The sequence below is a fragment of the Podarcis filfolensis genome (assembly GCF_964270895.1).
Source record: "Podarcis filfolensis genome assembly, chromosome: 8".
Classification (NCBI taxonomy): domain Eukaryota; kingdom Metazoa; phylum Chordata; class Lepidosauria; order Squamata; family Lacertidae; genus Podarcis; species Podarcis filfolensis.
The window spans coordinates 40,060,521-40,074,672 of record NC_139611.1 but is presented as its reverse complement, the minus strand read 5'-3'; the positions used below and the strand labels follow the sequence as shown (position 1 = coordinate 40,074,672).

Below are 14,152 nucleotides of genomic sequence, written 5' to 3'. Positions count from 1 at the left end.
GTTTGTATCTGATTTGCTTAAAATAGCCATATTGAGAGTATTATTGTTTTTTATGTAAAGAAAAGAAAAACAGCATGAAATGATCCAAATCTACTTTGTAAACCCAAACCTCTCTCTAAAACTATCCCCCTCTGTTTTATTGTTTTCCAAGCCTTTTAAAAATCCTTTTGTGGCTTGGAGTTCTGTGTGTAAGTAACAATCCTTTCTGTCTCCACCCTCCCCCTTTCCTTTCTGATCTGTAAGTGTTGTGTTCCTTGGAGAAAAATTATTAAGTTATAATTTAAAATGATTGAATAAAAATAAAGATTTTTGAAATAACTTTTGGATTCTGCCTCCTAATTTTTATTTTCTGCTAGCACTGTCAAAGGCCCTTGGGTTGCTTCCCCCTCCCTCATGCCAGTAGTTTGGGGGATGGAGGGAGAATTGCCAGCATAATTTTCTGGCCCTGTTCCTCTGCCTTGACAGAAGCCTATTGTGCAGGATTTGACATGGTGAAGCTTTTCCTGACATGCGGGTGGGGGAGGAAATCTCAACTTCTGGATGGCAGCATGTCAGTGGGCTGTGAAAGGCAACAGAGCAGGTTGAGAAAATGCCATTGGCAATCTCCTCTGTGCTGCTGTTTTTCATTCCTTTCCATTATATTCTTCCCCTTTAGAATACAACATTGCCCAAGAACAATTTTGAGTGATATTGCATTTGTAGGTGGGGGGTGGCTGCTGGAACACTCTGTAGAACTCAACTGAGCCTTTCGCTTCCTGGCCCCTAAGCAACAGAGTTCACTCAGTCTCCTGACACTATAGCTCATGTGAGGTCTTCTACAGCCTCATAAAAACTGCTAATGGATTTCTCTCCCTCACTCAACAACATTTCCAGGGTGGCAAATTATAAAATGTGGTGGCAGAAAATGCAAATACAATACAGGAAAACCATTATAAAAATGACAGGGAGTTAATTCAGTGTGTCAGAATATAACTCACTCCTGTGTACATGGGTCCCCACTTGGGTATCAGAGCACCACAGAACTATGTCTGGTCCATGTGTGTGAAAGAGAGATAAATGGCCACCTTTCCCTAACCTGCTGCCCTCCAGAAGCTTTGGACTACAATTCCCATCAGCCTCAGCCAACAGCCATTCTGGATTTTTAGGTTTGGATGTTTAACGGATGTGCTGTTGCTGTTTGTCTTTATATATATATATATATATTTCAAGGTTGTTAGCAGCTTATTTATTTTTACTGTATTTTTATGTACTTTGTGGTGTGGGTGTAAAAAAAAAAGAAGCAAGGGATAAGTAATACAAAACCGATGAAGCACACTTTGCTACTTCTGTGAGTTCCAGCAATGTTTAGGATACACACAAGATGGTACTGATAAAACATTTTATTGAGTCCTGGGTACAGGCAGCTGACTACTTAAAAGACTGCTGAGCACTGTCCATCCTGGCTGGGACTGATAGGAACTGGAGTCCAACAGCATACGGAGGGCCTGGATCAGGTTTCCCACCCCTGCCAGAGTTGTAAGCTGGTAATTTACTCCCCACAGAGCCTTCCCAACCACCCCCTGCTCATTGGCAGAGAATGTGGCTTCTCTGAAGAAGATCCCCATTTCAATCTCACCCATCTCTGGTTAAAGGACCTCAGGTAACAGGAATCTCAGGTAAAAGATCTTCATTGCTGGTGAGGGCCCTCCAGGTGTTTCAGACTACAACTCTTATCAACATCAATGGTCAACTTGGCTGATGTTGATTGGAGTTCTGGTCCAAAACATCTGGAGGGCACCAGGTTACAGAAGGTAGACACCAGGTTATGGAAGGTAGACAGCTTCTGTCTATGTGGGTGACAGCCTTGACTCGGAGCTTGTTCACATTTCATCTGGCATGGGAAAGGTCCCTGCAGAGCCTTTGTCCAGTGGCTGCCCTTTTCTGGCAAGCTGGTCCCCATACACCCACCATTGGTGTGTAGGATTTGGTTCTTTGAACACAGTGGGAATCCCCAGCTGGCTATAATCCCTTGGGTCCTGGATCATGTTACCATCAGTCCATGAAACACGGACAGCAGTCTTCCATCTCCTGCTGGTACTTCTTGTTGAACATCTCAATCTGCAGTGGGGAAAAGTGGTTCTTCCAGTCTCCAACAATACCTAAGAAGAACACAAAGGCATTGTCTGGCTGGGTCAGAGCACAGCAGACATCACCTTGTCCAGCAACATCTGGCCAGAGGCAGCAATCAGTGACTGAGGAGTGTGGGAAATGCAGATAGTGGATGCCTGTTTTATCTTGACAGGAATGGTGTTCTGCAGAACAGGGGCAGCCACACTAGCAGCCTTGCTCTGAGTTACTGCAGAGCAGGCTTCTGAGAGGGAACATGCAGGAGAAACGTTGCCACAGACTGCAGCAAACTAATACTGGGTGTGTTTGGAAGGAGCACAGAACTCCAGCAGGGAGCAGCAGCTTTGCTGCAGAAGTTCCCACTCGCCCAGCCCTCCTTGTCTCCCCACCCACCTTTCCTCATGAACTGGCTCTTGCTTGGATCCATGATCTCATGAGGGACGAGTGTACCATTCACCATGGTGTTGTTTCTCATGGAAGCAAAACTACAATGCTTCTGGATGGAAGCCATCTGGCCTGGTTGCAAAGGGCAGTCAAGAAAGGCGCTCAGTCTCTCCACAGAGCCTTCCAGATCCTGGGGAAAGGGCAGGCAAGGAAATCCATTTCAGTTTCTCATTTTTCCCAGTCTTAAGTTCAGTTCTGTGCATTTCTGCATTAGTGTGAGATTTATTTTTTAAGAATGAAAATTCACTGGCATTTTAGCTGTGAATCCCAATACACACACGTTTCTATGCAATTTTGCCTAATATAAACATTTTTGCAAAGCGGCTTTCTCTTAATATAATGCATGTCATTTTCAGTAATGTAATCATTTTAATGTAAACTTTACTCAGGTTGGTGCATTTTTGTGGACCTTCCTTGTCTTGAGAACTGCGCTGCAAAATTCAGAGAAGTGCAGATTTCAAAAGAACGCTGCTTCAGTTTGCGTATTGTTTCAGAACGTGCAAACTGAATTGAATTTATCTCTTATCCCTACCCTGGGATCACAGAAGTGAGTAGAGGGAAGAAGCTGGACCTTACAGGCTACATCCAGCTGTTGAGAGACACATAAAACACTCAAGGCGCAGGCCTGGGACACTCATTTGCCCCTGGGCAAATCAAGATGGGTAGGTGCCCAGGGTCTCACTGGCTCTGAGCTTTGCAGCATGTCCAGCTACTCTGCAAAGTTGGGGGTTTTTTTAAAGCTAGAAAAGGGAACAAGGAAGCTTATACCTAATTAGACCATTGGCCCACCTAGCTCAGTATTGTCTACACTTACTATGAACAGCACTCAAGGGTTTCAGGCAAGGATCTCTCTCAACCCTACCTGGAGATGCCGGGGATTGAACCAGGGGCCTTCTGCATGAAAGGCAGGAGCTCTGCTGCTAAGCTATGGCAATACAGGGAATGTTGAAGCTGTATCAGAGCATTGGTCCATCTAGTCCCTGATACTGTCTATACATTGATTAGCAGAGATTCTCCAGAGTTTCAGATGGGTCTTCCTCAGCCCCACCTGGAAATGCCACGGATTGAACCTGAAGCCTTCTGCATGCAAAGCAGGGTCTCTGCTGCTAATCTGCAGCCCTCTCTCAAGCATCACCATCCAACCTGTTCCCTGAGCTGCCTGCATGAACCTGTCACTCCAGGGCAATTGCTCACACTCGCCCTTCCAAACCAAGACTTCCCACCTGCTCTCCAAACAAAAGGTCCACAGACAAGGCTGCATCAACTTAACCACCCATATCATGTGCATGGGGGCTAGGGCATGGGTAGGCAAACTAAGGCCCGGGGGCCAGATCCAGCCCAATCTAAATCCGGGCTGTGGACGGTCCTGGAATCAGCGTGTTTTTACATGAGTAGAATGTGTGCTTTTATTTAAAATGCATCTCTGGGTTATGTGTCGGGCATAGGAATTTGTTCATTCCCCCCCCCCCAATATAGTCCGGCCCCCAACAAGGTCTGAGGGACAGTGGACTGGCCCCCTGCTGAAAAAGTTTGCTGACCCCTGGGCTAGGGGAACTCACCTGATGCAGTTCCTCGTAGGTGATGTAGAAAACATCCAACTCCTCCTTGCAGCTGAGCCAGCCTCTGGTGTGTTCAAACCAGGAGCCATAGTGCACTGTGTGGGACAGGACAGAAGAGATGGGTCAGAGGGTGAAAGCAACGCCTTTGCCTTCAACATTGCATTAATCTTTCTCAGTCTGGGGCGACCTTCTGAGGGCCACATGGCAGCAGTGGCAGGACGAGATGCAAAAGTGGTTGAGGCAATGACTGTAAATGTTACTTTTATACATAGTAGGCTACTTTCAACACACAACGCTCTAACCTCCATCCACAAAAGCAAGTAGCATGATCAGAATTCAAGGACACATTCCAGCCCAGCAAAAGCACTCTGGGACTGGTGCGGTGTGTGTGTGTGTGTGTGTGACTGGGGAGAGTTCCAAGGGCCACACAGAGAGGCTTTGGGTCTGATGTTTTCCATCCCTGCAATAATGCCAGCCAGCCAGTCTACAGGTCTCCCTGGAAGGCAGGGTCCATTCCACCCTCATGCCCTTTGCTGAGATTTCAGAATGTGGTTAATCCATCCAGTGGCTCTGGCTCATTTAAGCAAAGGTAAATAGCAAAGTGTGCAATGTTGCTCTGAATCAACAAATCTCCCCTAGTAATGCAGGGAACAGGCTCCCCATCTAAAATAGGAAGAATCAAAAACAGTGATCTGGCACAGTTGGAGTTGCCACTTCTGAAAAAAAGAAAAGAAAAGAAAGTGAACTGTGCCTTTAACATTAGTGGTGTGAAAGGCAGAAGTTCCATAGGTGCAAGGATCCTTCCCATTCTCTTTCACAGCAAGCTGTCTCAACTGGATTTCTGATTAAATAAAGGCAGTCTCAATAACTACCAGTTCAAGCAAGTTAGAAGCTGGGTTTATTTAGGGGTTCTGCTTTTCAGAACTGCCACTTTGCAATGACTAAAATCACACAGCTCCAAGGCGTTGCAAACTGCAGTGAACTTTGCTAGGATCAAAAGGGAAACCTGGCCTCTGCTGTCCTGTGGGTGTTTGCTGGAAAAGTGTCTCATAAGCTCATATTAAAAGGGCAGAAGTTCGGGAAGGTATCCAAGCTAACACAGCTGGAAATTTAAGAAGCTACATTCCCTTAGAGTGAACCTCCTGGAATCTCAGTACGAACCTCAGAGGGCAGAAATCAAACAGCTTCTTATTATGGTTTCATATTTGTGTAAGAATTTCAATTACTATTTTAAATTGTTTTAAAATGGAGGCCAGACTGCCCCCGAATGTTTTATTTTTATTTATTTATTTTTCAAAAAAACAAACAAACTGGATTTCAAAGAGAAAAAGACACTACTGGTAGCAGTAGGGATCCCAGATTGTAGTAATAATATGACACTTCTAGTGGTACTAGAGATTCCAAATAGAAGCAGTAAGTTGTAGTAGTACTAAGATTGTACTGGTAGCACTAGAGATCCCAGAGTAAAATAAAAATGCGAGCAAATGTAAGGTTTACAAACAGGCACTATTGGTAGCAGCAAAGATCCCAGATAGCACACAGGGAGAGAAGTTATATGTTCTTTTACTGTGTTATTGTGACCTTAAATCTCAGCTTTTATGAGTTTCCTCATGGCTTTTTAGCAGCAATGATGACACTGTAGGGAACTGAATTTCTGTTGCTGCAGGTAACATTATTATGGGCCCAGCCCTCAGTGCTGCTGGGTATTTAAATGACTCCAGGGCACAGGCCCACAATGCAAATTTGCATAAAATTTGTATATGCTAATTTAAAGGTACAATTTCAAAATCAGGCCAGATTCCAGAGGTGGGAAATACAAACTCTGCCTTTTGCTTACTCTGAGGAATGGGATGCTAACAGGTTTTCCAGGGCCCAGTACACTGTGGATAGGGCCCTCTGCAACTTAAGGTGACTGGGGTCTCCATGACACTCTGTGTCTTGCAGCACACCCAGCTGCCCTAGGAAACACCCTGGGCACAGTGTTGCTGCCAAGAGAAATGACCCAGCAACTAGTTTAGAGAACAGGTGAGCAAGATGTGAAGTTTATAAAGTTATGCACAGCACAGAGAAAGTGGATAGAGAAAATGTTTTCCTCCCTCTCTCTCAATGCTAGAAATCATGGGTGTCCAATGAAGCTGAATGTTTGGAGATTCGGGACAGATAAAAGAAAGGACTTCTTCACGCAGCGCATTAAACTATGGATTTTGCTCTCAAAGCGGGCAATAGTGGATGGCTTTGAAAGAGGACTGGACACATTCATAGAGAATAAGGCTCTCCACAGTCAGAGGCAATAATGCTTCTGAATATCAGTTGATGGAAACCATGCAGGAAGGCAGAGGGCTTTTGTGCTCAGGCCCCTGGAAGGTTACCCAAAGGGAATGTGCCCCTCAGACAGAAAAAGGTTCCCCACCTCTGGGCTACACTGATAGGCTCTCTGGGGTTTCAGACATGCATCTCTTCTGGAGATGCTCTGAATTGAACCCGGGACCTTTCACCACTGAGCTTTGGCCCTTCCTCTATTAGGTAGAAGTATCTGTATCATCTCAAAACTACATATTCCCAGGTGGCTCTGGGGTGTGTGTGTGATTGAAGCCATGATAGTTAAGGCATTGTTAGGCAGGCAGCCCAAATGACACCTGTGACGCAGAGATGCCTGACCTGACTCACACACCTGTGCCATCCAAGAAGCTGAGGAGGAACTCATCAAAGGTGCCAGGGTCAGGGAAGAATTTGGCCATCCTGCAGAAGTGATAGAAGGACACAGCAACATCTTTGGGGTTTCTGGTCAGGTGGATCACCTGCTGGAGCAAATGAAGAGGCAGAGGGCACACGCCATGTAGGTCAGCACGACGCAGCCCAGGTGGAAAGGACAAAAAGCACCCCTCCATTTTCCTTCCCCTCCATAACAAGAGCCCTTCTGGAAGCAACCGACCAGCCCCACAATGGCCACCTCAGTGCCTCTGTGAAGCCCACAAACAAGACCCTCCTGCTGCGGTTGTTCCCCAGGAACTGGTGCCCATAGGCATACAAATTCTGAATCTAGAGACTGCATAGAGCCATCATGACTAACAGCCACGGATAGCCTTATCCTCTCTGAAGTTGTCTAACTCCAAATTTTAAAGCCATCTAAGGCTGCATAAAATCCATAGTGTTTAAAGCACATTTCCAGGATAAACTGTAGCTTACCCTGCATAGAATTAAAATTCCCAGCACCCTTAACAAACTACAGCTCCCAGGATTATTTGGAGCAAGTGTCCTTTAAATGTATGGTGCGCATGCAACCTAAGAGGGCAAGGCTCTTCCTATATTCTTATCCCCCTCCCTTTTACAAACTTTAATGAAATTTGTAAAAAATAAAATACAAAACATAAAGTGTTGTCTTCCGGACAACTACATGTATGCATGTTAAGTCTTGTATGCAGTCATCCACATGAAATCAAAACAGACTTGGAAAATGTTTTACATTACAGATTAAACTCACATCCACAGGGTATTCTTCAATCTAAAGTGTTAAGATAATTTCTCCATAGCGGCTGCTGTGACTGAGACAGAAGGAATTCTGCTGTACTGTTGTTAATAAACGACATGAATCGAGACCATACAGAGTCAAAACCATCTTTTTTCTTATCTTTTTGAGAGTGCTGCTGGTTGCCAATATGTTTCCTGAAGTTAAAATGCCTGGTGGGAAATCTTGGAGAGCTGCTGCCAGTCCAAGTGTTGATGACTAGGGGTGGGGAACCCCTTTTGGGCTCAAGGGTCGCATTCCCTTCTGGGGGCCACATGCCAGTGGTGGGTGTGGCAAGAGGCAAAAATGGGTGGGGCAAAGGGGTGCAAGTTTTACCTTTAAACAGTAGCATAGTTTCCACACACATTCACGCGCCCTTCTCTGTTCTCTATCCAGCCAAGCAAGAGTTCAAGGATATATTCCTGCTGAGCAAAAACACCCAACGAGGGTGTGCAGCAGGGCCAGTGAGGGGGTGTGGCTTAGGGAGAGCTGGTGTGCTGCGGGGAGGGGCCCAGGGGCCAGTTAGAGAGGCCTGAGCTTCCCCATGCCTGATGTAGCCAACACTGAGCCAGAAGGAACAATAGTCTGCCTTGAAAAAGGCAGCTGTTTATGTTCCAGCAGAAGGGAATGGCCAAGGGGCTCAGGAGGAAACAGCCATGAAGGCTGCTGCCGCCACCCCCGGACATCTGCCGCTTGAGACGGTTACCTAACGGTAGAGCCAGCCCTGTCCTGATTCCATGAGAAATATGTCCAAGTATGGGATCTCCTTGCACATACCTTGGGCTTAGCTTTCCTCAGAGAGGCTGATAACACACGGTAGGGTAAATGGGTGGTGAGGAGGCGAGGTCCTTCTGTCTCTCGGAGAATCTCTGAGAAGTAAGTGTGCTCCAGCCATGGGTTCCGGGTCCAGTTGGGGATGTTCTTGGCAGGCTGAGGGTCTCCTTTGCTGTAGATTAAGGTCAGGATCTCCTGCATCCAGGTGGTGCCTAGAGGGGAGGACAAGAACATCAGCAGGGGAAGGCCTCTGACCTCCAACCACTGCATGACCTCCAGGGACAACCTCATTAATGGCAGGCTTGTTAAATATAAGGACTGCAATTGTTTTTGTTGCAAGGAAGAAGGCTTATTCATATAGGGTGTAATAAGGTTACAGACTAGCGAAGGCAGTCTTTGGTCCAGCTTTGGTCACATCCACACTATACATGTGAAGTACATTTAAAGCAAATGAGTTCCACCAAAGGATCCTGGGACCTGTAGTTTCGCCCCTCACAGAATAACAGTTCCCAGCACCCTTAAAAACTGCATTTCCCAATATTATTGGGAGGAAGCTATGCCCTTTAAATGTGCTTTAAATGTATTGTATGGATGAGATAAACTGTGAATGTGCACACCCCACACATTTAAAGCACATGACTTCCACCAAAGGATCCTGGGACCTGTAGTTTGTTAAGGGTGCTGGAAATTGTAGCTCTGCGGGGGTAAATTATAGTTCCAGAATTCTTTAGAGGGAAGATATTGTGCTTTAAATGTATGGTGTGCATGCAGCCTGCGTTAGCTTATTCATTTGACGTCATTCAAAGAATAAAAGCATGAGTTAGACATTTCTTATAGACTGGGGGCAGGTCCAGATGGGAGTTTGCTGTGGCATTGGTTCAGTTTTTGTGTGTGTGTGTGTTTGGCAATGTTCACAAGTCATCATCATCATCAAAATGCCAACCCTTACTTTTTATACATTTAATCCAGATGTTCCCTTGCTGTAGAAAATCCAACAATTATGAATAATTTGTTATATGTCTACAGTCGTTTCTGGTACGGAAACTCGTTGGCAGACATTTTGGGAGGAGGGGAGGAGAGTTGAACACATTCTCTCTCTCTCTCTCTCTCTCTCTCTCTCTCTCTCTCTCTCTCTCTGCATACATACCAAACATTTAAAACACACAAACACAAACGAATTCTGGGAACTGTAGTCTACTCCTCATGGAACTACAATTCCCAGCACCCCTACAGTTACAAAGATTTTTTGGGCAGTGTGGGAATATGCTTTAGAGGTATGGTGTTTATGCAGCCATCTCTCTCTTTCTCTCTCTGCCAAGGTCCACAACCAAAATAAGAGCTTCTAAAGCTGCTATTGCATTTCAGTGGAAACTCCCATTGACACAAATGAAAGGCTTCCCTGAATCTCTAATCCAGATATTGGAAAACTCTTGGGCCGACTGCTCCCCACTTGTCTCTCGGTGAGTCCGTGGCCTCATTGTCATTATTACCAGATGTGGTTCCGCTTCAGCTTCTCATCATTGGTACCAGTCTAGCAGAGATAGTTGAGGCTCAACACAGATATGGAGAGGGTAAAGAATTTCTTTTATTTTGCTATTTGTTAAATTCATTTCTGTAGTCTCTAGTATATATTTTGGAAAGCGGTTTATCAGTCCGTTCGCCACGCATTTGGATACTGCTTCAGATAACATAACCAAATTTTGTGTCAGCCAACGGAGTTTGCTGCAATACCAGAAGTTTAGTGAAAGGAATCCTTGTTTTGGAGCACACCTTCAAATGGAAGGTGTTCAGACTGGGACTATAAAACAAGAAAGCTTATGTTTATTAAGGGAAGTATATTCTTGAGTTCTACAGCACTAATTAGTTGGAGAAACAAAGAAGCCAGACTTGCCCCTTGGTTCTCAGAAGAGACATCTGAGATGACCTGTTGGCTCAAGGTCCAGAGAAAAGTGTATGAGGGGAGGTGGAAGTGAAAGACAATGCAACTTGACACATATCACTTTGACTTCAAAGGGTAGGTCAGCACAGAGATCAACGGGACAGCTTAGGAATCTGAAGGCCTTCGATGCTGTCATGCAGGCCCTTCAACTTCCAGCCGCAACCACTACCACCCTCTGGTCATCAGAACATTGCCTCATCTCTCATGCTTTCCTTCTCCAAGAAGGGGTACTTTCCCAGGCTGAGCTCCAACTGCCCCTCACTTCCCTCTACAGAACGTGCAGAAACTACCTTCTTGACCACTGGACCCACTATTGGTCTTGTCCACTCAATCAGCTGGAGCCTGTCTTTGCATGCAGTGGAAGTCCCTAGATCAATGAGGGCTTGAGACCCATCGTCCTACCCTCACCTGGTTTAGCCAGTCATCAAAGCTATTGCTGGGATGCGGCCACTGTCACATGTTGACAGCTTGTAGGAGCCATAGTTCAGCACTGAGTGCAGGATGGGTATCAAAGTGGACAAACTACCCCAAAAGGAGCATGACATGTCTCCCACCACAGGTAATATCCCTCTCCTAACACTCCATACATCTCTGTCTAGCGGTATTCAAGTTGTATATGAAGTGCAACCACCCACCCATGCAATTAAACTACACATTTTTCAGTGCACTTTCCAGTTTCTCCCCTCTAACTTGTTTGCCATTGGGTGGGGGGGAGATCTCTTAGCTTAAGGAGCCCCTTGGCCTTCCACTTTACAAACTGCCTAATCTTGTCTCCATGATAAAACAAGAGGCATCCCAGATTAATTTGTTTAATTTGCTGGACCCTTTTAGCAAAGCTGAATTATACAGTGGTGTGGCCGCATTCTGACACCACATCCTTCACTGCAGGTATGAGTATCAAAAAGTTTGTTGAGGGTGGTGGTGGTGATAGGGAACTACAGATTGAGTCACCATCCTGTTGCAAAACTGAGCCATTGGTTAGGCCACTGGTTCCATGCAGCTTTGAAGGCCAAAGCGTGATGCTGGGACCAGCCCACTGCTATGAACCTGGAGCAACCCAATGTGCCAGGTGATGTCCATGATTAAAATCGAGATGGACTTCCTCTTTGCACTGCCTGGGTTTTCACTAGACACCACCTATCTCCCACACTCAAAGTTATCACACTATCTTTTTTTAAAAAATAATTTTTTATTAACTTCCTTTTCTGTCATTACAAACATCTCATATCAATAACATACATATTACACACCTTCACCCCTTCCCTCCCGGGCTTCTCTCAGCTTCCATTTCTGGTTTGTTACCCCCTTATTGCATACTTCTATTTCTTACAATCCACTATATCATTTCTTCATTATTTTAAATGTTTCTGCAAATATGTTATAAAAGGTTCCCACTCTTTTTCAAAGTCACTGTTGTCTTTTTCTCGTAGTCTATCCATCAGTTTTGTCAGTTCCACATAATTCATCAATTTCTCTTGCCATTGTTCCTTTGTTGGAATTCCTCCAGTCTTCCAGTTTTGTGCTATCAAAATTCTCACAGCTGTAGTAGCATACATAAATAATGTCCTTTTCTCTTTCGGCAGATCTTGACCTAAAATACCTAACAGGAAGGCTTCTGGTTGTTTAAAAAGTTATCGCACTGTCTAAGGATGGGTGAGACATTTGGTTTGGTTTGCATTTTACCACAAACTTTTCTAATCTGCACATCTCAAACAGCATGCAAATGAAAACAGGTTTCTTTTGAAATCCGTCCTTTTCTCAATTTTGCAGCGCAGTTTTCTAAGCAAATAAAGTGTACAGTTCAAAATGCTGAGCCTTATGTGGCTCATGTCCACAATAACCTCCTCTCCCCACAAGAACTTACTTGGACCCTATGATCGTTATCTGAGGCCCTTCTTTGTGTGCCCCCATCACACGAGGCTTGGAGGGTGACAACACACAAACAGGCCTTTTCAGTGGAGGACCCCTGTTTGTGGAATGCTCTCCCCAGAGAGGTACACCTGGTGCCATCTTCATACTGTTTTAGGCACTGGACAAAGACTTTTATTCCCCCCCCTGGATTTTTGCCCTCTGATTTGAAGGATACCATGGCCTCTTTTCGTGGGGTAGGGCTTGTAGTCCTTCCTTTCTGTTTGTGTTTTTAGTCTTTTATTTGAATTGTTGTGTTTTTAGGTTTTTATTGTTGATTTTAATTGGTTTTAATGTAGGTTGCCTTGAGTTACTTGGTAAGAGTACAATAAATAATAACACAAAACTGTGTACATAAGTGAAAGTGTGCCTAAAACTCCATATACTAATGAGAATAATATAGAAAGATGCCTATGAGGGGGGAATTGCTTGCAAAAGCCTTCATGTAAAGCAAAATTGCATGCATATGTTAGGAGAAATGTACACTAAGTACACATTTGCCCCACACATTTAAAACAGAATCATGCCACTTTAAACAGTCATGGCTTCCCCCAAAGAGTCCTGTTTCATTAAGTTTCTTAAGGGTGCTAAAAGTCGCCAGGAGGCAATCTCCCAATTGTTCACGTCACAGAACTACAATTCCCGGAGTTCCCTGTGAAGAGGAAATGTAGCTCTGGAAGAGGAAGAGGAGTCCTTTAACAGAAGGGCCCAGATTCAATCCCCAGCATCTCCAGGTATGGCTGGGGCAGAACCTGCACTGAAATCCTGAAGGGCCGCTGCCAGTCACAGAAGACAACACTGGACTAGATAGACCACGCTCTGACAGTGTAAGACAGCTTCCTATGCAGCTAAGAGATCTTTGTGGCTCAGGGGTACAACATCTGCTTTGCATGCAGCCTGTCTTAGCTTCAGTCCTGAGCATTTCCAGATAGACCTGGGAGAGAGAGGCCCCTGCCTGAAACCCTGGAGGGCCCCATCAGCTCAGTAGACCAATGGTCTGACCAAGGCTGTATACACACTCTCATTTACCCTGCAATCAGTTACCCACAACCCATATCTAGCCTAACCTGTTGTTTCTTGCAAAACACCGCATTCTGATGCGTCATACCCTAAATAAACCCTACCGTATTTACTCAGGTCTAATGCGCCATCGAATCTAATGCACCCCTCGATTTTTGCAGTGTAATAAAGGTGAACATTAGATTTGAGTAAATATGGTAATTAAAATAAAAAGGAAGAAGAAGGGTGACCTAGCTATGTTTCAAGCTGGCCATTTGTACACAGAATAAAGCAACTCCCTAAGTTCCTGTTTCAGCCCAATGCTTTTGCTGCAGACAGAAAGGAGGGCAGGAGGTCCGTGAGCCTCTGAGGGGCTTTTCCCTCCACTGCCCTGCCTCACACAGCCCTTACCTGATTTGGGGTAGGTAACCAGGAGGACATCAGAGCTGCAGAACTGGAAAGTGCTGGCAAAGTTCAGGGACGCCTGCGTGTGGAGATGGCCAGGCAGGCTGAGGCCGGCAAAGGTCTCCGTTACGTCCAGCCTGTACATATTTGCTGGGTTGCAGCAGTGTGTGGGGAGAAAAGCAGCAGCAGGCGGGGAAAGGAGAGCTCCCTTCTTCCTCCCCGCCCCAGACTCCGGGGTGGGGGGAGGAGCGAGGGCTTCAGAGAGGCTGCTTCTGTTTAAGACTCGCATTTTGTGACTGGTACACTCTTTACTCTCTTAACTTAAGTTACCCCCCCCCAAAAAAGCCAGCGTGCTAGTTTGTGTGTGTGTGAATGACATTCGTTGTGAATGTAATTGTGCAGCTAAACAGCTTGCAAGCCTTGCTGTGGTCTGTTTCATGAGAGAGAGGATGATGGCAATAAATCTGCTAGACTTTAAAGAAACAGCAAGACTCTTTTGTTGCTTAGGCAGCT

General features: G+C 45.3%; 1 protein-coding gene across 2 annotated transcripts; it reads right to left on the bottom strand.

Moving 5' to 3' along the window:
* Positions 1–1,363: 1,363 nt before the first annotated feature.
* On the bottom strand, positions 1,364–13,849 carry LOC310768363 (sulfotransferase 2B1-like). 2 transcript variants are annotated; one of them, XM_083626369.1, is made up of 6 exons: positions 13,646–13,849; positions 8,392–8,600; positions 6,781–6,910; positions 4,110–4,204; positions 2,500–2,680; positions 1,364–2,138 (listed from the first exon to the last, which is right to left on the bottom strand). In XM_083626369.1, exons 1-6 carry the CDS (start codon positions 13,782–13,784, stop codon positions 2,032–2,034), a joined length of 861 nt encoding a protein of 286 aa, XP_083482495.1. In that variant the 5' UTR covers positions 13,785–13,849; the 3' UTR covers positions 1,364–2,031. The 2 variants fall into 2 exon arrangements, with proteins under 2 accessions (XP_083482495.1, XP_083482496.1); XM_083626370.1 differs by having other exon boundaries at positions 6,781–6,907.
* Positions 13,850–14,152: the final 303 nt, after the last annotated feature.